Below are 25,021 nucleotides of genomic sequence, written 5' to 3'. Positions count from 1 at the left end.
TCACAATCGCGATCGGAATTCACATTAGTTCCCATAATGCTTGGCTATTGGCCAAGCATTGTGGGAAAAGCTAACATGATGCCTGAAACTCAGGCACCATGATAGCTATGGGCAACTCAGGAAAAAGCTGCGTTTTATTAACAGGATTATCGCGGCGCATGATTTATTCCAGGGCTGGAGTTTAATTGCTCCAGGGGAAGGTTGCGCTGCTAAATGCCGGGTTAACAAGTAAGAGGAGGGGGTGGCGATGCGCACCAGTATCATTGATGGCAGACATGGCGCTCGGCTCTTTATAGCAGCTGCTCCCCAGAGTCATCGCTGGGCGCCGATCAATAACGCAGCATTCAGCGCTTCTCCTAGAGGTCCCAAGCAGGATGTACAGCTGCAGCCGGCACAGGGGCAGAGGATCAGCATGTAACAAGGGACAGGGGGCAGTAACATTCCAAGTAGGGTTGAGCGATCGGGATCGGGAAAAATCGGATCCCAATCGGCGATTGAGAAAATTTCACGATCGGGATCGGCTGGAAAATAATTGAAAATCTGATTTTTAAAAAACGATCCTTAAATCTCAAGATTGGCTCTTAACCTATTCCACTGTGGGAATTAGATGCAGCAAAATTATTAAGAGGCTCCAGCCGCCTAAGAATTCTGGTGTATCTCAAAGAGACCTTGTAGGCTAGAAATGACTAACTGTAACTCAGCTGTAACTCACATTGGTAAATCTGACAGGCTGAGTCGTGACCATCCTAGTCCAATAATTTCCCCTACACAGTAGTATCCCTTAAGGAATAAAATCAATTAGCAACTTGATGCAGGTAGGCACAATGACATCAAAGTCCCAGTGCCTGTGACCATGTATGGTATCAACTGTATTTGTATCCTGAGAATGCAGATATAGTTATCAGTAATATGAACAGTAATATGAACATTCTGAAAGATCAAATGTAATCTTCATATACTGTAACCTTTAATGATAGGTTTCTGTGATTTACTTGTGTATTATTGTTATATGATTGGATTGGTCCACCATAGTATTATGGACTACATAAAGGCAAAGATGGACACATAGTAAAATCAATATAGGCCTCGTTCTAGTTAGAAACATCAAACCACAAAATTGACCCACTATTGTAGAAGAGAAGAGTAACAGGTTAATCTCCCTTATATTGCTAGCATTGTTATATTTATGGAGGGGGAAAGGCTTGCGCTGATAGGAGAACATGAGCTCTCCTTCTTGACTGGGGCCATTACAGCTACATGGGCTGTCATTATGGTACATACACCTACTGCTTGACCATGAGTACACTGGATATTAGGAGTGGGGGAAGCGGTGACTTTAAAATATAAAAATGCAGTGATAATAATATAAAATAACTTTTTGCCAAAATTAAAGATAGTAAAGAGACTTCCAGCTTTGTAAAGGAATATTTCAACGCCATTTTACATGAACATTGATTACTTGAACTTCAAATATATCCCCCAAATATTTCATTGTTTGTTCAATGTTTTCTATTGGAAATGCCATTGCCAGTAATATTTCTTTTCTTATATCTTTCAGTTAGTTTATATAGCAAAAAGATCAAACAAGAGTTGTGCTGTGATTCCAAATTTGTAATGTCTTACTCTCAGAAAGAGGAGTTGATGCTCCAGGAAACTTATGTTAATGGAGTAATGGAATTGACTAATGACAAGAATGAAGCTATTGGACGAGTAAAGGATCTCAATTCCTTGTTTGATAACACTGGGGTGATCAATGAAGAAGGAGAAACTACATTCCTCTATGGTGATGCTGGCATGGGAAAGACACTTCTGATCCAAAAAATGCAAAATATATGGGCGAAAGAAGAATCCTACTCTGATATTAAATTTTTTTTTAGATTTCGCTGTCGGACATTTGTCTTTTTTGACGCTAGCACTGAGCTCACTCTTAAAGACTTACTCTTCAGATACAACTGCCATCCAGACCACGATCCAGAAGAAGTGTTTCGCTATATTTTGGAATTTCCAAAAACTGTAATGTTTACTTTTGATGGCTTCGATGAAATGCATTCTAGTTTTGACTTACACAACATCCCAGAGGTTTCCTTACCTACCGACGCTGCGCACCCTGCGGCATTGTTTATGCATCTACTGAGTGGAAAATTATTAAAAGGATCAAGAAAAGTTTTAACGGCAAGGACAGGTTGTCAGGTCTCGGGAAAGTTTGTTCGGAAGAAAATTATGCTGCGAGGTTTCGGGACGGATAACCTGATGGAGTATACTAACTTGTTCTTCAAGGAACCCAGTCTTCAGATGCGTGTATTAAACCACTTAAAAGCCAACCACAATTTCAGCAGTCTGTGTTCCATTCCCTTGTTTTGCTGGATAATATTTAAGTCTTATGAACATTTTCACTCCATGAATGAGAGTCATGAATTTTCTAGCCGTTCTGTAACACTTACTGATATATTTTTACTCATAATTGAAGTTTACTTGAACTTGTCTACCAAAGGAACCAACAGAAGTCAGGTTGAAACTTACAAGAATGGTAAGGAGACCTTGCACTTGATAGGTAAGCTTGCCTATAATGGAATGGACAATTCAGTCTTTGTTTTTGACCATGATACCATCACATCTCTTAATATGCCAGAGCAATATCTCAAGTTAGGTTTCCTCAGAACTGTGAAAAATTACAATGGATGTGGTGAAAGTAGCTCGTATGAATTTTTTCACGTGACACTTCAATCATTCTTTACTGCCCTATTTCTTGTGATCGACAGTGGAACTGGCACTACGGAGCTACTGAAGTATTTCAGCCATTGTGCACACTCCCAACAAGAGGAGATTCAACCCAACGGCATGGCGTGTGTTTGTGCAAAGAGGCGCAAGCGCGGTGATCCTTTTGCAAATAAAGATCACTTACAGTTCATCAACCTCTTTCTTTGCGGCCTTCTTTCAAAACCAAAACAAGTTCTTCTTAGTCATCTAGTGCCATCTTCAGTCTTGAAAGTAAAAAGAAAAGCTCTCAAGCATCAGCTTTTCAGAAGTGTCAAATTTCATTTGAAAAACCTGCCCCGCTCACATTTTATGGGTTACAACCGGGTCCATGCATTGACTCATTTCATCTGGATGGCACGATGTGTTTGTGAGACTCAGTGTGAGAAGGTGGGGAAACTTGTAGCCAAAGGAATATGTGCAGATTACATTAAGCTAAGTTTCTGTGGGGCTTCTTCTTCTGATTGTGGTGCCATCTCATTTCTTCTAAATCACTACCAGAAACAATTTGCTTTGGAGTTGGACAATAACAATATAAATGATTATGGAGTGAAAGAGCTTATACCATGCTTCCGAAAACTCACCGTGGTTAGGTAGGAAGCCTTGCATTGTATTGTTTGATTTGTGAGCTAGAAATTCGGATAATGAATTTCCTTCTTTGTCTACTTGTTTGGCACCAAGAAAATGTATATGTGAAAGTATATATTTTCTGTCTTATTGCTTCATACTCTGCAAATATTTTATCAAAATAGTATTCTCTCTTTTTTCAGTTTTTTTTTTATATATATATCTGATGAAGGGTACATGAACAGGACTGATCCTAAGCTAAGATGTTGCTTGATGTAGAGCATGTTAGAGCATAACACTAATGGTCTATCCTGACAATAGGTAGTCAGTATGAAACTTGCTGGGGGCCTGGAAAATCCCTTTAATTCAAGCAGACATCATGACTTGTTTCATCCCGATCTACCTATGGAATAGCTAGACTATTTTTCATGACACTTGTGAATGGTGAAAATAATGCCTTGACACCTGGAAACTTGCTGGATTTGCTCTTTGTTTACATTACATTTGTCATATGTGTTCAAAGGTTAAAGGGGCATTTATAACCACACGTATGACTATGACTGGTTTCCTCCCGGCATTGTCTGTTGACTGAACAAGCAGCAAAAAAAGTGATACGAAAACCTAGGTTTTATTCTGCCCAATAAAAGTACTACCGCATTGCCTTATCTACAATTCCACACAACAACACCCACAATAGGTCATACCAGCTTAACCACAAATACACAATATCACTTTACAAGTAGGCCACAGCTTTGGCCTAGCAATACTGATGAACAAATAGAAAGTAATAAATAAAGTCCTGCCCCTTACCAGTATGGTTGACACCTAGCCCAGGTTCATGAACCAAGGACATGAGATAACTGCCATCAGTCAACAGGTTGATCAAATGCAGAACTACTGTCCTCTGGAGTGTATGTCCTAAAGTGATGTCCATGATTTTTGGGCCTAACTGCTCCTAAGTACCAGTCCCACCATAACAAGTTAAGAAGAAGTAAAGGATAGATAGAAATTATTATAACTGTGGGATCAGACTATACAGAGTTAGTAAAAGATAGACAACCAACCAAAAATAAGCAACCTAAAGTATATGCGTAAATGCATGGGTTCCTTTAAACTATACCAAGCCCTAAAGAAATCTGTGTCCTCACCATACACATAAAATATCCACAAGAAAAACAATCGTGAGTATGACACTTAGTATAAAAGGAATATACTACACATCCAGTTTAGGTCAATAAACTTGTCATAATTTTATTTATTACATAATACACATATATAAAAGATGGACATTAGAAGGGGAATCTACAAATACAAACTGACTGGGTAAAAGTGAAGTGCGACAGATGGTATGTGGTCTCTTTAAGTATTTACATACAATGGAATGCACATGGATTAAGCTAATGCCAGAAAGGACCTCAGCACTGGAGTCTTTTATACACCGTGTGTGGACATTATATACACATAGCAATAGTATCAATAGCCGCTGAGGTATATATCATGAGTGGCCACTAGGTTATACACATTACCACAACAGCTCAAAGAAAGTGCTAGAAGTTTAAAGTTACCATGTGGTCCAATATATGTCTCCTATCCATTAAAGTAATAGCATTGATACACACACATTGGTGACTATAACAACATAGGTTCACATATATCCTATACCACTATATACAGGTCTAATAGCACTGTGGCTTACCCATGTTGCCAATAGGAGATATACAAATCAGGACAGGCACTCACTCCCCAGTACCTGACGCGCGTTTCGGCTATGCAGCCTTCGTCAGGAGATGTAGTCATGAAGGGATTGTGTGTTATTTATATGCCGGCATATAGTCATTCAGTCCAATAGGATCGCACCACTCTATAATGGCCAACAGGGTCTGCAGCAGGAGAATAATGTGTGGCATCTGTTTGTAATGCACGAGTAATAGAGTCACATGACCGCATGAAAGAACTGAGACCGAGGCTGTAGTCAAGGTAGCAGTATAGCACACCTCCCTATACAGAGTTAGTAGTCTATTATCATGGAGACACATACATCTGTATAAATCCTGTACACACAGAATGATAGAACACTTTTTACGCTAGGTTCACACCTGCGTTCAGCTGTCCGTTCTGTGGTTTCCGTCTTCTGCATGCCAGAAGACGGAAACCACAGACCAGGTCCGGTCGTGAGCGGCGGTGAGTGTTTTATGCTCTCCGCCATGAAACCATTTTTTTTAATCCGGACACAGAGTACTGCATGTCCGACTCTGTGTCCGGATTATAAAACCCAGTTTCGCGGCGGAGAGCATAAAACGCTCACCACCGCTCACGGCCGGACTGCTTTCTCACCCATTCAAATGAATGGGTGAGAGACTCCTGCAGGTTTCCGTCTCCTGCTCTGTTTTATGCAGGAAACAGAAACCTGAAGTACGGAGTGTCGGGCGCAGATGTGAACGAGCCCTTAGTTAACGTCTTTTAGGAATATGCGTTGTGTTTCGTAGTAGATCCATTGGTATGTTAGAGTTGCTAGATTGAATATAACTTTAAGCTGCTCTAAATGGACAAAAGTATTGGGACTTTTTTGTCCACTCGTCCAGAAGAGCATTTGTGAAGTCAGACATTGATTTTGGAATCTCTGTGGTCATTCTTCCCAAAGGTGTTTGATAGGGTTGGGGTCAGGGCTGTGTGCCAGCCAGTCAACTTCTTCTATGCCAAACTCTCACATCTATGGACCTTTTTTTGTATAATGAGGCACAGTCATGCTGGAAAGGACCCAGTCAACAAGAACGATCCTTATCCCAAACTGTTGCAACAAAGTTGGAAGCAAATAATTGTCTAAAAAGCTTTGGTATGCTGAAGCTTTAAGATTTTCCTTTATGCAGTGGTGGCATCCTACTACAGTACCACTCTGAAATTCGGTGAGCTCTTATAAAGGAGTCATTGTTAGGGCAGACAACATGGCTAGGTGAATGGCATGTAACTGACACACCTGAATTCAGTGATTCTATAGAGTGTCCCATTACTTTAATCCATATAGTGTATATTGAAGTTCACCAAGTAGACTGTGCAAGATATTCTGCTTCCATTTGATTGTATATCCTCAATATTTTGTATGTATAAAGTCTTCTATTTTACCTGAATTACAGATTAAGTGTGAATCAGATCACAGATGAAGGTGTCAAAGTTTTGGCAGAAGAGCTAACCAAGCATAAAATCATTAAGTTTCTTGGGCAAGTATCTTTTCAGACCTTATCTTGGAGTGCATGTGTTGAACGTAGAACGTGACAAAGTTTGTTAAAACAAATGTTAAAAGTATTGTAGGAGTATAAATAGGCACAGAAACACCTATGTGGCCACATACAGATGAAACAACGCAGAGATGATCATCTTTTCTACATGTGAAAATAATCTTCCAAGCTCACTGGTGCAGGCCTGATTCACCAAGACAACTGTGACTAAGGAGACTGAAACGATCATTCACAACTAAAGGGGTGGCATTGGGTGGAGATTCCAGAGAAGAATTGGAGAACTTGTGACCGACTGTAGGTAAATCTAGCAAATCCATTTCCACCCCATCCCCATCCAATAAATATCTTTGCATTGCTTCATCTCTTTCTGTCCACAAAGGTATGTTTCTACTCCTATTAAAGAACCCTATTGAAGACTATTATTGGTTTAGGAGACATTTTGGACCTGATAGACCACCTTTTAGGCTGAAGCTCCACATTGCAGAAGATCTGTGTCTTTCGTTGCCGATTTGGTGCAGTCTTTTGAAAGTCCAGAGTGGATTTAAAAGAAGGGAAACTTCTAAGGGCTTCCTTTATATTTCCCATTCCTTTTTAAGCCATTCCTCACTTTGGCTCCCACAACATGGGGTATTAGCTTTAATGTTATTGTTTAAACAATTCAGGTCTTGGCTGTTTTCCCTGGTCCAGTACCATACACATTTGTGGAATTCTTCATACATGTGGTTTTGAGGGCTAGAACAATTTTTTTTCCTCTGGGTTTATAAATAATTTTTGCATGATAAACGATTTGATTTTTACGTTTTTATTTTTTTCATGTTTTCTTCTTTATTTGAATACCTGAGAAAATGTACAAAACTGTAAATTTATCAAATAGTTTTCCCTGTACGTTATGGTAATTTTTACATAGGTGATGCTTATTGTTGAGTCAGGGACAGGGCTAGTGGAGGGGATTCAGTGGTTAGCGCTGCAGCCTTGCAAAGCTGGAGTCCTAGATTCAAATCTTGCCAAAGACAACATCTTCAAGGAGTTTGTATGTCCTTGCCGTGTTTGCGTTGGTTTCCTCCGGTTTCCTCCCACACTCCAAAGACATACTGATAGGGAATGTAGATTGTGACATGGGACAGTGGCTGGCAATGTCTGTAAAGCGCTGCAGAATATGATGAAGCTATATAAGTAAGCAAAATAAATACATTTTTTTCACTTTATTTATCCGTTTCCCCATCATAAGGTCACTATATACCATTGGGTGGTCATTTTAACTTTTTTTGCATGCTGATTCCTACATTATACTGCAGCTTCCTACACTATACTATAGAGCTACAGAGCTAATCAGGGTCCTCTAGGACCCATCAGTTTATGCAGTTACTAACCCCTTGAAGTCATGTGACCACAGGACTGGAAGTGGTGCCGCATCATGGCAGCTCCTATAGCTGAGTAATAAACCATCCGTGACTTCTCTATAGGAGTTCTGACTGTAGTAACAGCTGACTCTCTGCTTCTTCAGCTGCACAATTTTGTCGAATACCACAGGACACCTTCAGTCAACTTGTAAATTCAAATAATACCTTGGATGGCATAATGGGAACATACAGAATTTTAAGCAGGTGGTTTTAATGTAAAGTTTGATGTATATATATTTATACTTTGTTTTATACTTTTTTTGCTAAAACATAAAATGAGAGAGAAACATTGTTCTTGAATATTTTCTAGCTTGTACAAAAATCAAATATCAGACTATGGAGCTCGGCATGTGGCACAGATCATTGTCGAATGTCCCTTGCTAAATCACTTGATGTAAGTATACAGAGTATTTCTAGCTATTTGTGCATTAATAGTCTAAGGCTACATAAATGTGTGCAGGTGCTGGTTCCATGGTAAAACTGCATACAGTAGATTGTACATGGATGATATCTATGTGCTGTCCATGCCTTCGTGAACCTATTGATTTGCTTCAGTGAGCCTCATATAGGACCTGTCCAATGTTTTGTCCTGGGCTTACGGCCCCATACATGGGCCCGTGATAATACACAGTTCTCTATATGGTGGCATAGAAAATAATGGGTCCGTCAGCTAGCCGTCTATGAAGAAAACAGCTAGCACATTACCAAGCACACATTCATATTTCTGGAGCCTTACTCTGCAATGTTTAAACTCTTCTTTTGAATATGGGTAAAATATGTCAAAAATTCTGCCGTTTACTTCTATAAGAGCAGGATCTGCTGAAAGTTACTGGAGAGCCCTGAGTACAATTTTGGGTGGGGAACCACATGTAAATAATGTATATCCATATAGAAAACACAGATATGTATCTTCATGTTTATGTCTTTATGATGGTGATGTCTTTATCCATCTTATTTTTTAAGTGCTTTATTATATTACAAACCTGTTTAACCTGTTATACTCAGTCACAGTGCCCAGACAAGGTGGATGGCTCCCTGCCCATAGCAGAGTATTTGAGCTAAAGGCAGATTGCTGGTGCTCTCTGCAGACAGCATGGCATTGTAAATATATTGTGTCACATTTGTTGTGCCTTGTATGCCAGCTTTCTTCTATACAAGGCATACAACGTTGCAATATTTTTGTGCAAACCAGCATTTTGTGCATAAAAATAGCAACTTTTTTACCTCTTCGCCACTTTTGTCACTTCTCCAAAAGGAGGGCATGGTAAGCAGGATGGGCAAGGGGCAGGGTCATAGGCCCTACCAAATTTATCATTTAAGCCAGAAATTTGGCGTAAATGATGGAGGAGATATACATTTCTGTCAAGGCACACAGCACGGTGGAGAGTGTGCCTCATCATATATGAGGTGCACCCTCTGCTGGCTCCATTGCTATGAAAACTGGCCTGAGTAATGTCTCCATAAGCCCCAATGACTTTATTCTAGTGCATATAGAATAACTGTGGTCTGAATTCTTAGGGTAAATTCACACTACTGTTATAATGTCCTTTGCTCTCATTGCCACTCTACTACTGTTGTGTGAACGTTCCACTACTGAATTCATTGTAATCATCATTGTTGTTGTTCACTGTGCAGGCTGGGATACAATCAGTTCACTGCTGAGGGTGGAAGACATATTGGACGAGCTTTACAAAAGAGCACCAGCATTTTTCATGTGGGGTAAAGAGAACATGATTGTAAACTAAAAAAAAATCTTTCATAATTTTGGATTTTTTTTTTTTGTAAAATATGTGTATTTTGTATTGTTCAATCCTGTGACTTAAAAAATTCATCGTACTCGTGTAAAGTTACTTATGGGATGGTTACGGAGAGACTGACAACTTTCCACACATATTGCTAATATAAAAATATAAAGTATTTGGAACATAGTTATACACTTTATTATATGAAGCTTGTTTTAGGGGAAAATTGACCTGTTATTATTTTTTGGCTTATTGTACATTCCCAAATAAAACTCTTGTTTACAAAGTCTCAAAGCAAAACCTTTCACGTCTTCTGGCACCCGTGGGATTATATACCGCTAGAAATCTGACTGATACAAGTGTATAGATAGTATTATTTCTCTGCGTTATGTTGTATACTTGATACTCCTTAATTCATAATTTGCTGTCTTACAAGAAAGCATTGACTGTATCTATTTGCAGGATGTGGGGAAATAATATTGGCGATGAAGGGGCACAAGCATTTGCAGAAGCCATAAGAAATCATTCCTCCCTGAGAGATCTAAGGTTTGTTTCACTTTTTAGATGATAAAAAAGATCCCCGTAACAATGTAATAATATTTTCATGACATACATCTATAGCAGGGGTAGGGAACGTACGGCTCTCCAGCTGTTGCAAAACTACAACTCCCAGTATGCATACTGGCTCTGCTGTTCTGGGAACTCCCATGGAAGTGAATGGAGCATGCTGGGAGTTGTAGTTTCACAGCAGCTGGAGAGCCAAAGCCAAACCCCTGATCTATAGACTTTTGGAAACAAGGCTCTCCTTAGTTTTCTTGCGGCTTATTTGAAGACCTGGGATGTTACAATAATTTGTGGCTACTGCTCCATAGTCAAATGTAGGCTGCACGATGGCTGGGAAGGTCTTGGTATTATGAGACAATTCTGTTCATGAAGGTTTATAATTTTATATATATATATATATAATATCTCACAAAAGTGACTACACCCCTCACATTTATGTAATAATTTCATTATATATTTTCATGGGACAACACTAAAGATATGACACTTTGATACAATGTAAAGTAGTCAGTGTACAGCTTGTATTACAGTGTAAATTTGGTGTGCCATCAAAATCACTCAACACACAGCCAATAATGTCTAAACCCCTGGCAACAAAAATGAGTACACCCCTAAGTGAAAATGGGCAAATTGAACTACAAGTGTCAATATTTTGTGTGGCCACCATTATTTTCCAGCACTGCCTTAATCCCCTTGGGGTGATTTTGATGACACAACAAATTTACACTGTTATACAAGCCGTACACGTCCTACTTTACATCGTATCAAAGTGTCATATCGTCAGTGTTGTCCCATGAAAATATATAATGAAATTTCATTTAATTACAAAAATGTGAGGGGTGTAATTACAATTGTGAGATACTGTATATTATGAAATTACTATTAAGGAGGTCCTGCATCGGTTCTGCAAATATATCTTTACTTGGCATATTAACACAGGGCTATGCCCGGAACCGGCCAGAAAGTGACCGCAACATCTGCGCCTGCGTCTCCACCAATACAGACATGGGTCACTGGTAAACCAATATCGATTGATAGAGGCATTTTTTAAAATAAAAATATAATTTTGTAAGATCTAATAAATCACCTGTCACCATACTATGAGAATTCTTTCATAGGTGTTATATGCCGGGAGTTGCGCTTTCCTGATACAGCTGATCTGATAGGCCATTAATATTAGAAAGCTGGAAAACCTTTTCAAGTGTGAGCATAAAGAAAAATGTAAAGGGGTTATCCACGCTTCTAATATCAATGGCCTATCAGATCAGCTGTTCCAGGAAAGCGCTACTCCCGGCATGTAACACTGAGCATGAAAGATTGATGGTTTGCCCTTAAGCAAGGCTGTCAATTTTATATTGGATGGACCAATAATATTTTACCTTTACGTTTCCTTTTTTGACACGAAGTATAGTGAAAATCAATCGTACTAACCGTTACATTGAGGAGTTAGAATGAAATTAGGTTTATAATGTGTACTATAGAACCATAATGTCATAAACCCTTATGTAATTTAATGTATCTCTTGTCATTTTTTTCTATAGTCTGGCCTGCAATAACATAACTTCGGTTGGTGGCGTATATATTGCTGATGCTTTACAGCACAACAAATCTGTCAGAACTCTATGGTAACTATAGCTTCAATACATTTAAAGGCGCCTGTATTCTCTTTATTCTGTCTTTATTCAGTACATAGACATAAAAGTCTCTCATGTCTTGAACCGTACCTGCCAGATATCTGAATTGGAGAAGAATCATTACCTATACTTTCCTATAAGATAAAAAAAAAAAAAAAAAAAAAAAAAAAAAAACTATTGCAGAAAGTGAACAGTTGTCTAATGTATCAGTGCAGGAGTAGGGTCCTAATTCTCAAATCAAATAATAGGACTCTGCACACAAATTGTACAATAGTGGTAGTGGTTATTATTAGAGATGAGCGAACAGTGTTCTATCGAACTCATGTTCGATCGGATATTAGGCTGTTCGGCATGTTCGAATCGAATCGAACACCGCGTGGTAAAGTGCGCCATTACTCGATTCCCCTCCCACCTTCCCTGGCGCCTTTTTTGCTCCAATAACAGCGCAGGGTAGGTGGGACAGGAACTACGACACCGGTGACGTTGAAAAAAGTAGGCAAAACCCATTGGCTGCCGAAAACATGTGACCTCTAATTTAAAAGAACAGCGACGCCCAGCTTCGCGTCATTCTGAGCTTGCAATTCACCGGGGACGGAGGTTTCCGTCCAGTTAGCTAGGGGTTAGATTCTGGGTAGGCAGGGACAGGCTAGGATAGGAAGGAGAAGACAACCAACAGCTCTTATAAGAGCTAAATTCCAGGGAGAAGCTTGTCAGTGTAACGTGGCACTGACGGGCTCAATCGCCGCAACCCAGCTTTCCGCGGATCCTGAATGGAATACACTGACAGTGTATTCCCGTATACCCGATATATACCCCCGATACCCGTTCCAACGGTGTGCCCCCCCACCTTCACCCCAGAAATACCCTGCAAGTCCCCTAGCAATAGAATTGGGGCTATATACACCCACTATTTTTGCTACTGCCATATAGTGCCATTGTCTGACTGGGAATTCAAAGAATATATTGGGCTTACATATAACTTCAATTCCAGGGAGAAGCTTGTCAGTGTAACGTGGCACTGACGGGCTCAATCGCCGCAACCCAGCTTTCCCAGGATCCTGAATGGAATACATTGACAGTGTATTCCCGTATACCCGATATATACCCCCGATACCCGTTCCAACGGTGTGCCCCCCCACCTTCACCCCAGAAATACACTGCAAGTCCCCTAGCAATAGAATTGGGGCTATATACACCCACTATTTTTGCTACTGCCATATAGTGCCATTGTCTGACTGGGAATTCAAAGAATATATTGGGGTTATAAATACCCTCATTTCTTGCTACTGCCATATAGTGCCAGTTTCTGACTGGTAATTCAAAGAATATATTGGGGTTATAAATACCCTCATTTCTTGCTACTGGTATATAGTGCCATTGTCTGACTGGGAATTCAAAGAATATATTGGGGTTACAAATACCCTCATTTCTTGCTACTGGTATATAGTGCCATTGTCTGACTGGGAATTCAAAGAATATATTGGGGTTACAAATACCCTCATTTCTTGCTACTGCCATATAGTGCCAGTTTCTGACTGGTAATTCAAAGAATATATTGGGGTTATAAATACCCTCATTTCTTGCTACTGGTATATAGTGCCATTGTCTGACTGGGAATTCAAAGAATATATTGGGGTTACAAATACCCTCATTTCTTGCTACTGGTATATAGTGCCATTGTCTGACTGGGAATTCAAAGAATATATTGGGGTTACAAATACCCTCATTTCTTGCTACTGCCATATAGTGCCAGTTTCTGACTGGTAATTCAAAGAATATATTGGGGTTATAAATACCCTCATTTCTTGCTACTGGTATATAGTGCCATTGTCTGACTGGGAATTCAAAGAATATATTGGGGTTATAAATACCCTCATTTCTTGCTACTGGTATATAGTGCCATTGTCTGACTGGGAATTCAAAGAATATATTGGGGTTACAAATACCCTCATTTCTTGCTACTGGTATATAGTGCCATTGTCTGACTGGGAATTCAAAGAATATATTGGGGTTACAAATACCCTCATTTCTTGCTACTGCCATATAGTGCCAGTTTCTGACTGGTAATTCAAAGAATATATTGGGGTTATAAATACCCTCATTTCTTGCTACTGGTATATAGTGCCATTGTCTGACTGGGAATTCAAAGAATATATTGGGGTTACAAATACCCTCATTTCTTGCTACTGGTATATAGTGCCATTGTCTGACTGGGAATTCAAAGAATATATTGGGGTTACAAATACCCTCATTTCTTGCTACTGCCATATAGTGCCAGTTTCTGACTGGTAATTCAAAGAATATATTGGGGTTATAAATACCCTCATTTCTTGCTACTGGTATATAGTGCCATTGTCTGACTGGGAATTCAAAGAATATATTGGGGTTACAAATACCCTCATTTCTTGCTACTGGTATATAGTGCCATTGTCTGACTGGGAATTCAAAGAATATATTGGGGTTACAAATACCCTCATTTCTTGCTACTGGTATATAGTGCCATTGTCTGACTGGGAATTCAAAGAATATATTGGGGTTACAAATACCCTCATTTCTTGCTACTGCCATATACTGCCAGTTTCTGACTGGTAATTCAAAGAATATATTGGGGTTACGTGCACCCACAATTTTTGCTACTGGTATATAGTGCCATTGTCTCACTGGGAATTCAAAGAATATATTGGGGTTACAAATACCCTCATTTCTTGCTACTGCCATATAGTGCCAGTTTCTGACTGGTAATTCAAAGAATATATTGGGGTTATAAATACCCTCATTTCTTGCTACTGGTATATAGTGCCATTGTCTGACTGGGAATCCAAAGAATATATTGGGGTTATAAATACCCTCATTTCTTGCTACTGGTATATAGTGCTATTGTCTGACTGGGAATTCAAAGAATATATTGGGGTTACAAATACCCTCATTTCTTGCTACTGCCATATAGTGCCAGTTTCTGACTGGTAATTCAAAGAATATATTGGGGTTATAAATACCCTCATTTCTTGCTACTGCCATATAGTGCCAGTTTCTGACTGGTAATTCAAAGAATATATTGGGGTTATAAATACCCTCATTTCTTGCTACTGGTATATAGTGCCATTGTGTGACTGGGAATTCAAAGAATATATTGGGGTTATAAATACCCTCATTTCTTGCTACTGGTATATAGTGCCATTGTCTGACTGGGAATTCAAAGAATATATTGGGGTTACAAATACCCTCATTTCTTGCTACTGCCATATAGTGCCAGTTTCTGACTGGTAATTCAAAGAATATATTGGGGTTACGTGCACCCACAATTTTTGCTACTGGTATATAGTGCCATTGTCTGACTGGGAATTCAAAGAATATATTGGGGTTACGTGCACCCACAATTTTTGCTACTGGTATATAGTGCCAATTTCTAACTGGGAATTCAAAATGCGCAAGGCTCCCGGAAAGGGACGTGGACGAGGCCGTGGGCGAGGTCGGGGGAATGGTTCTGGGGAGCAAGGTAGCAGTGAAGCCACAGGGCGTCCCGTGCCTACTCCTGTGGGGCAGCAAGCATTGCGCCACTCCACAGTGCCAGGGTTGCTTGCCACATTAACTAAACTGCAGGGTACAAACCTTAGTAGGCCCGAGAACCAGGAACAGGTCTTGCAATGGCTGTCAGAGAACGCTTACAGCACATTGTCCAGCAGCCAGTCAGACTCTGCCTCCTCTCCTCCTATTACCCAACAGTCTTGTCCTCCTTCCTCCCAAAATTCCCAAGCTTCACAGAACAATAACCCCAACTGTCCCTGCTCCCCAGAGCTGTTCTCCGCTCCTTTCATTGTCCCTCAACCTGCCTCTCCACGTCACGATTCCACGAACCTAACAGAGGAGCATCTGTGTCCAGATGCTCAAACACTAGAGTCTCCTCCATCTCCGTTCGATTTGGTGGTGGATGACCAGCAACCCACCCTCATCGACGATGATGTGACGCAGTTGCCGTCAGGGCATCCAGTTGACCGGCGCATTGTGCGGGAGGAGGAGATGAGACAGGAGTTGGAAGAGGAAGTGGTGGATGATGAGGACACTGACCCGACCTGGACAGGGGGGATGTCAAGCGGGGAAAGTAGTGTGGATGTTGAGGCAGGTGCAGCACCAAAAAGGGTAACTAGAGGCAGAGGCAGAGGTCAGCAGCTTAGGCGAAGCCAGGCCACACCCGGAATCTCCCAAGATGTTCCAGTTCGTACCCAGCCCCGAAAAACTCCCACCTCGAGGGCACGTTTCTCGAAGGTGTGGAGTTTTTTCAAGGAATGCGCCGAGGACAGATATAGTGTTGTCTGCACAATTTGCCTCTCGAAATTGATTAGGGGCTCTGAGAAGAGCAACCTGTCCACCACTTCAATGCGCCGTCATTTGGAATCCAAGCACTGGAATCAGTGGCAGGCAGCAACGGCAGGACAAAGGCCGCCTGCCGTTCACGCCACTGCCTCTGCCTCTGCCTCTGCCTCTGCCACTGCCACTGCTGACTGTGCTGGCGATGCACTCCAGAGGACGAGCCAGGACACCACTTCATCTGCCTCCGCCACTTTGTTGACTTCTCCCTCATCCTCCCCTGTTCCTGTCTTATCTCCTTCTCCTGCACCATCAAAGGCACCATCAGGCGCTTCTTTACAACAACCCACCATCTCTCAGACATTGGAGCGGCGGCATAAATACACTGCTAACCACCCACACGCGCAAGCCTTGAACGCCAACATCGCTAAACTGCTGGCCCAGGAGATGTTGGCGTTCTGGCTTGTTGAAACTCCCGCCTTCCTGGACCTGATGGCAACTGCGGCACCTCGCTATGCCGTCCCTAGCCGTCACTACTTCTCCCGGTGTGCCGTCCCCGCCTTGCACCAGCACGTGTCACTCAACATCAGGCGGGCCCTTAGTTCCGCGCTTTGCACAAAGGTCCACTTGACCACCGACGCGTGGACAAGTGCATGCGGACAGGGACGCTACATTTCACTGACGGCACACTGGGTGAATGTAGTTGAGGCTGGGACTGCTTCCCAAACTGGCCCGGTGTACCTCGTCTCCCCGCCTAACATTCCTGGCAGGGACACGAGAAGAACACCCCCCTCCTCCTCCTCCTCCTCCTCCTCCTCCTCTACCGCCTCCTCCTCCGCCACCGCCTCCTCCTCCGCCACCGCCTCCTCCTCCGCTGTTAGATTGACCCCAGCTACGAGTTGGAAACGTTGCAGCACTGGCGTTGGTAGACGTCAGCAGGCTGTGCTGAAGCTGATCAGCTTGGGGGACAGACAGCACACTGCCTCCGAGGTGAGGGATGCCCTCCTCGATGAGACGGCAATATGGTTTGAGCCGCTGCACCTGGGCCCAGGCATGGTCGTTTGTGATAACGGCCGGAACCTGGTAGCAGCTCTGGAGCTTGCCGGACTCCAACATGTTCCATGCCTGGCCCACGTCTTCAACCTAGTGGTGCAACGTTTCCTAAAGAGCTACCCCAATGTTCCAGAGCTACTGGTGAAAGTGCGGCGCATGTGCGCCCACTTTCGCAAGTCGACAGTAGCCGCTGCTAGCTTAAAATCTCTCCAGCAACGCCTGCATGTGCCACAACACCGGCTTTTGTGCGACGTCCCCACACGCTGGAACTCAACGTTTCAGATGTTGAATAGAGTGGTTGAGCAGCAGAGACCTTTGATGGAATACCAGCTACAAAACCCTAGGGTGCCACAAAGTCAGCTGCCTCAGTTTCACATCCATGAGTGGCCATGGATGAGAGACCTTAGTGACATCCTACGGGTCTTTGAGGAGTCCACAAGGAGGGTGAGCTCTGAGGATACGATGGTGAGCCTTACAATCCCGCTCTTGTGTGTTCTGAGAGAATCCCTGATTGACATCAGGGATAACTCAGATCACACAGAGGAGTTAGGGATAGCATCCGATCCGTCACAGCTGGAGAGTAGGTCCACACATCTGTCCGCTTCACTGCGTTTAATGGAGGAGGAGGAGGAGGAGGAGGAAGAAGAGTTGTCCGATGATGTGATGGTGATACAGGAGGCTTCCGGGCAACTTCGAATCGTCCCATTGTTGCAGCGCGGATGGGTAGACATGGAGGATGAGGAGGAAATGGAGATTGAACTTTCCGGTGGGGCCAGAGGAGTCATGCCAACTAACACTGTGGCAGACATGGCTGAGTTCATGTTGGGGTGCTTTACAACCGACAAGCGTATTGTCAAAATCATGGAGGACAACCAATACTGGATCTTTGCTATCCTTGACCCCCGGTATAAAAACAACATCTCGTCTTTTATTCCGGTAGAGGGGAGGGCCAATCGCATCAATGCTTGCCACAGGCAATTGGTGCAGAATATGATGGAGATGTTTCCAGCATGTGACGTTGGCGGCAGGGAGGGCAGTTCCTCCAGTAGGCAACCAAGTTCTCACCGGTCCACACAAACGAGGGGCACACTGTCTAAGGTCTGGGACACCTTGATGGCACCCCCTCGCCAAAGTGCCGCCACGGAGGGTCCTAGTGTCACCAGGCGTGAGAAGTATAGGCGCATGTTGCGGGAATACCTTTCCGACCACAGCCCTGTCCTCTCCGACCCCTCTGCGCCCTACACGTATTGGGTGTCAAAGTTGGACCTGTGGCTTGAACTTGCCCTATATGCCTTGGAGGTGCTGTCCTGTCCTGCCGCCAGCGTCCTATCTGAGAGGGTGTTCAGTGCAGCCGGTGGCATCATCACTGACAAGCGCACCCGTCTGTCAGCTGAGAGTGCCGACCGGCTCACTTTGATAAAAATGAACCACCACTGGATAGAGCCTTCATTTTTGTGCCCACCTGTGTAAAGCACCCGAACATGAAACTCCATGTCTGTACTCAACCTCTCCAATTCCTCCGCATCCTCATACTCATCCACCATAAGCGTTGCACAATTCTGCTAATACTAGGCTCCCTCCACCCTGATTTCCCCCAACTCTGCTGGTTAGAGGCTCCCTCCACCCTGATTTCCACCAACTCTGCTGGTTAGAGGCTCCCTCCACCCTGCTTTCCCACAACTCTGCTGGTTAGAGGCTCCCTCCACCCTGCTTTCCCACAACTCTGCTGGTTAGAGGCTCCCTCCACCCTGCTTTCCCACAACTCTGCTGGTTAGAGGCTCCCTCCACCCTGATTTCCACCAACTCTGCTGGTTAGAGGCTCCCTCCACCCTGCTTTCCCACAACTCTGCTGGTTAGAGGCTCCCTCCACCCTGATTTCCACCAACTCTGCTGGTTAGAGGCTCCCTCCACCATGAATTGGTCCAAACTGGGCTGTTTAGAGGCTCCCTCCACCATGAATTGGTCCAAACTGGGGTTTTTAGAGGCTCCCTCCACCATGAATTGGTCCAAACTGGGCTGTTTAGAGGCTCCCTCCACCATGAATTGGTCCAAACTGGGGTTTTTAGAGGCTCCCTCCACCATGAATTGGTCCAAACTGGGCTGGTTAGAGGCTCCCTCCACCATGAATTTGCCCAAACTGGGGTTTTTAGAGGCTCCCTCCACCATGAATTGGTCCAAACTGGGGTTTTTAGAGGCTCCCTCCACCATGAATTGGTCCAAACTGGGGTTTTTAGAGGCTCCCTCCACCATGAATTTGCCCAAACTGGGCTGTTTAGAGGCTCCCTCCACCATGAATTTAACCCAAACTGGGCTGTTTAGAGGCTCCCTCCACCATGAATTGGTCCAAACTGGGGTTTTTAGAGGCTCCCTCCACCATGAATTGGTCCAAACTGGGGTTTTTAGAGGCTCCCTCCACCATGAATTGGTCCAAACTGGGCTGTTTAGAGGCTCCCTCCACCATGAATTGGTCCAAACTGGGGTTTTTAGAGGCTCCCTCCACCATGAATTGGTCCAAACTGGGCTGGTTAGAGGCTCCCTCCACCATGAATTTGCCCAAACTGGGGTTTTTAGAGGCTCCCTCCACCATGAATTGGTCCAAACTGGGGTTTTTAGAGGCTCCCTCCACCATGAATTGGTCCAAACTGGGGTTTTTAGAGGCTCCCTCCACCATGAATTTGCCCAAACTGGGCTGGTTAGAGGCTCCCTCCACCATGAATTTGCCCAAACTGGGGTTTTTAGAGGCTCCCTCCACCATGAATTGGTCCAAACTGGGGTTTTTAGAGGCTCCCTCCACCATGAATTGGTCCAAACTGGGGTTTTTAGAGGCTCCCTCCACCATGAATTTGCCCAAACTGGGCTGGTTAGAGGCTCCCTCCACCATGAATTTGCCCAAACTGGGGTTTTTAGAGGCTCCCTCCACCATGAATTGGTCCAAACTGGGGTTTTTAGAGGCTCCCTCCACCATGAATTGGTCCAAAATGGGGTTTTTAGAGGCTCCCTCCACCATGAATTTGCCCAAACTGGGGTGTTTAGAGGCTCCCTCCACCATGAATTTGCCCAAACTCTGCTGGTTAGAGGCTCAATCCACCCTGATTTTCAAAACAAATGTTGGTGCCAACCTCAACTTACTACAAGGGCCAAATTCACTGCTGGTGACAAGCTCTCCTCACTGCAAGTGCCAAATACACATGTTTCAAGGTGTTTTCCTACTGTCAGAGAGGTGGTATTGAGTGTGTAAAGTGTGTAGTTGTTAGGCTGTGATGTTGGGGTAATAGAGGGTCTTTGGTGTGTTAGATGCCCCCAGACATGCTTCCCCTGCTGTCCCAGTGTCATTCCAGAGGTGTTGGCATCATTTCCTGTGGTGTCATAGTGGACTTGGTGACCCTCCAGACACGGATTTGGGTTTCCCCCTTAACGAGTATCTGTTCCCCATAGACTATAATGGGGTTCGAAACCCGTTCGAACACACGAACATTGAGCGGCTGTTCGAATCGAATTTCGAACCTCGAACATTTTAGTGTTCGCTCATCTCTAGTTATTATGAGTAGGTAATGCTCACTAGGGCTAGTGTTTATTATGAGTAAGCAGTGTACACTAGTGATGGTGTTTATTTTTATAGGACAATGCACGCTAGTGATGTTTTGATCCTTTTAGGATCATTTTCAAACTCTGACTGCAGTGTAGAAGTAGAAATGCAAATAATGCAGATTGTAGACACTTGCAGTAGCACAACCTCAGACTGTTATAATGTGACCTAATTGGGTCATTTAATTTGCATCAAAGGTTGGGTTACTACAAGCGACTGCAACCTACTGTTGACAAAGGCCTCATGTGACATCCCACAGCAAAAAAAAAAGCTGAGGGAAAAACTATGATGGCAATGCATCGCGGTTCTCCCTACAGCACTTTGCACAGAAAGTTCACAGAAGTTTTGTCCGCGGACTGTTTCAATTGCATCTATAGAGAAACCAGTGACATGCTGCAATTTCCCAAACGGCTATGTTTTTGGAAATTGATGCGTGTCTGTATCGCATATTTTCCCGCAAAGTGGGGGATCATATTTACTAGAATCCCATCTACTTTACTGCGATTGTAAAATGCTGCGTTTTGTTTTCTGCAGCGTTTCCACCATGTGGGGCCTCATGCGAAGGCCGTATGCTGATGTAAAGCTTCTTTTTTTGGTTGCAGATTTTGCTCTATTTGATTTTTTGAGCCAAAGCCAGAACTGGTCTGACCAGCTCTCCTGGCTTTGTATTGTTTCAGTCTGTTGTAAAACACACTACGTATATTTTGTGGGTCAGTCTGACTTATTTATGTTTACCAACGTATCCTTCAGCACTGCAAAGGGATTGTCTGTGGGGCTCACTATCTAATTCCCTATTTTGGACACTCATTCACGATGGTGAATTTCATAGAAAGCTGACTATCCAGAGAAACATGGCAAGAACATACTCCATAAACATGTGCTTGGTCAGATTTGAACCTAGGACCCCAGCACTGCCTAACAACAATGTTTTTTTTTTTTTGCTTTGCTTGACTAAGTTAATAAGCTAATAACGTTTTATTTGTTCATCTATGGAGTCACGTTAGGCTTGTATTGGTATTCAGTAAGTATGGTTTTTTGAACACTCTGTATTCATTTTTGGGTGGAGAAAAGAGGTACAGAACTTATTTATCATAATCCAACGCCATCACTTAATAGGATATTTAATCACTTAATATTCAAATTTTTAGTAACAAAATCATGAAGATGGTGACAAGTGGGAGAAGCACGGTGGCTCAGTGGTTAGTGCTGGAATCCTGGGTTTGAATCCTGCCAGTAACGACATCTGTAAGGAGTTTGTATGTTCTCCCTGTGTTTGCGTGGATTTCCTCCCATTCTACAAAAAAACATACTGAAAATGAAAAATAAAAATATACATTGTGATCCCTATACGGGGCTCACAATCTACATTTAAAATTTTTTTTTAAAAAAAGGATGGTGACAAGTGGCACTTTAATGAGAAGCGAATGGATTTGGATGTAACTCTTAATTAAATTAGTTAAAACCTCCTGTAAATAAACACACCAGCCCACGACACAGAGCCATTGTGCTTTTCACCACCATGGGTATCGGATCCTGCCCCAGGACACAGTACAGTCTTCAAGTCACTATGTGCATATGGACCATGGTCAGATCAGTTTTAGGCCGAGGCCTCACCGTAGTATTTTACAGTCCCTTCAAAGTGGATGAGATTCTAGCAATTCCCATCCACACATTGTGGAAAAACAAGCACAGCGGACTCGCTGCAATTTCCAAAACTGATGCAGTTTTGGAAATCGTAGCATGTCAGTTATACCTATGGAAACACCAGAAGTTTCCCTATAGGTATAATGGAAGCAGAAAGTCAACACAAGAAACTGCTGCAGACTTTTTTTTTTTTTTTTAAATGTAGATTGTGAGCCCCACATAGAGCTCACAATGCACATTTTTCCCTATCAGTATGTCTTTGGAATATGGGATGGAAATCCATGCAAACACGGGGAGAACATACAAACTCCTTGCAGATGGTTTTTTTTGCCCTTGGCAGGATTCGAACCAAGGACTCCAGCGCTGCAAGGCTGCAGTGCTAACCACTGAGCCACCGTGTGGCCCCATACTGCTGCAGACTTTCTGTGAAAAGTGCTGCAAGAAACACCGCCGGACAATGTCTGTTTGTACTTACAACAGTGTTGCCGGTTTTTACTTAAATATTTTTTGCATTGATTTTTGTTGACACATTTTGATCACTTTTCATAGGTTGACAGAAAACAACATCACAGATGACGCTGCGGAAAGCTTTGCCGAAATGCTGAAGGTGAACCAGACGCTTCGAAATCTGTGGTGAGATCATGTAGTGTATAGTAATGGCTGAGAATAGGGATGTTTCCACAATTTAGCACCATTACTTTTGAACCAATATGTAGACATAGATCATTTTCAATATATGGATCTGTCAAACCATCCTGATCTTCTCGGCTAAGAACCCATCAGGCTTCCCCATAGCTTTTTTTATGAATAAAGGTTTGAGTTATAATTGGCTCTCAAATATTATCTAAAAGTTTAAGAGAACATTTTCCATCCAGTATGACATTTTGTAGGTATTATTTCAGCCCCACCATTGACTTCCTCTCACTGAGTTCCCCTTTTCTTTTCATTGCAGGCTAATTAAAAACCACATTACAAACTATGGAGCCAACCTATTGGCAGGCGCCCTGGAGCACAACACTGATTTAGAGGAACTATGGTAAGTATTACATAACTGCTAGATGAGTGCGGAATAGTTGTTTAAGGTTGAGCCATAATAGTTTGTTCGCAAAAAGAATGTTCTCAATTATGTGTCACCTCTTTTCTCTACATTAAATGGTCTCTAACTTTTCAACACACTTTGCATAAATCAGTTGTGTAAATGAACATAAAAAACCCTTATTTGGCTCTTCCTAAACTGACATGTACTCTGAAATCTCTGCTTAGAACTAAGGACAGCACCTCACAGAGATATCATATTACAGTTTTACATAGATGTCTATGGAGAGGAGAGGAAAGGATGCGGTATAAGCGGGAGTGGAGTGGTGAGGCAACACACTGAGGCTAAGGCTGGTTGCACACAACTGTAAAAGCACGTTCGTTGCACGGGGGACACGCGGATTTCACCCATGTGATGACCGTTTACTTGCCGTGCTTCCGCAGCTCCTTTCAATGAATAGGAGCCACGGAAGCATTGCCGCAAAATAGGACAAGTACAGGACCTGTTCTAGATTTTGCGGCCTGGACTGTCAACACAGTCATGTGTATAGGCCCATAGAAATGAATGGGTCAGTGTGCTATCCGGCAAAAACATGGATAGCACACTAAAGTCGGCCACAGTCATATGCAAGAGGCCTAAGACAAACATAAGTAAGTGAAATTAAAAAGTAAGTTTCTTTTTCACCCCAAGTTTCCCTCACCATTTGTTAGCTGCAATTCTACAGTATATGTGGTCTTAGACTAAGGGTATGTCCATGCATACAAATTTTCGACACCACGTTTTGAGATAATTTTTGCCACATTTTTGTATCAAAAGACTTTAACTGTAAGGAAATAGGGAATAATGAAACCCACTACAAACCGTGGTGGGTGAAGGAAACCTTACTGTTTTGGGTCCAGTAATATGTGAATCTTGGCATATATTGCACCAAATTGGTTTAATAAGCTTGCCTATCTTTTGAGTGGTGTGTGCTTTTTCACCTACAATGGATTTCATCTAGGATATCCTTTCTTTCAGTTTACATAATAACCCTCTTACCCCGGATGAGAAGGAACCTTTTCAGATGAACTCAAGGATTAAAACCTGATTCCATCATGAAAAACTGGAAGATGTAAAGGAACAGAAGAGCCTGGGGCCACTTACTACTGTTACACTTCAATGGGCTTAGCCATGTGTTAAGCCGTATGAAGCTTTGTTACATTCTCCATACTGTGAATACCATTTAGAGTCAATAAATTTGCTTTTAAACATGAAGAAAAACACTAAATCTATCACTGAAAGAACATTTCATCTATTAACCACCATATTGCTTCAATCCTTAATGTAAACTTGCCGTTTTGAGATTGTGCACATGTGGTTCTGTATCGGCCCTGATAGTTTTTGCACTCTTTTCATGACATATGGGACTTTTTTTTTTACTATCATTTTACAATGTTTTAGTTTTATTAGGGGTGTATAAAAAGTAAATTGTATTAAAAAAAAAGTATAAAGTTCTACATGTTT

The 25,021-nt window shown here is 42.5% G+C and overlaps 1 protein-coding gene across 1 annotated transcript in view; it reads left to right on the top strand.

The window, feature by feature from the left end:
• Positions 1 to 24,821, top strand: part of NOD1 (nucleotide binding oligomerization domain containing 1) — a 43,122-nt gene extending 18,301 nt beyond the window's left edge. Inside the window, exons 4-12 of the mRNA XM_075271310.1 lie at positions 1,559 to 3,347; positions 6,453 to 6,536; positions 8,265 to 8,348; positions 9,590 to 9,673; positions 10,159 to 10,242; positions 11,802 to 11,885; positions 23,032 to 23,115; positions 23,435 to 23,518; positions 24,536 to 24,821. Coding sequence (XP_075127411.1) covers positions 1,559 to 3,347; positions 6,453 to 6,536; positions 8,265 to 8,348; positions 9,590 to 9,673; positions 10,159 to 10,242; positions 11,802 to 11,885; positions 23,032 to 23,115; positions 23,435 to 23,518; positions 24,536 to 24,605 — 2,447 coding nt within the window. The 3' untranslated portion in view covers positions 24,606 to 24,821. The remainder of the gene's footprint in view (positions 1 to 1,558; positions 3,348 to 6,452; positions 6,537 to 8,264; positions 8,349 to 9,589; positions 9,674 to 10,158; positions 10,243 to 11,801; positions 11,886 to 23,031; positions 23,116 to 23,434; positions 23,519 to 24,535) is intronic.
• Positions 24,822 to 25,021: the final 200 nt, after the last annotated feature.

The sequence above is a fragment of the Leptodactylus fuscus genome, chromosome 4 (genome assembly GCF_031893055.1).
Source record: "Leptodactylus fuscus isolate aLepFus1 chromosome 4, aLepFus1.hap2, whole genome shotgun sequence".
In the NCBI taxonomy this organism is placed as follows: Eukaryota; Metazoa; Chordata; class Amphibia; order Anura; family Leptodactylidae; genus Leptodactylus; species Leptodactylus fuscus.
The sequence above is the reverse complement of the archived record's forward strand: the minus strand, read 5'-3'. Positions and strand labels throughout refer to the sequence as shown.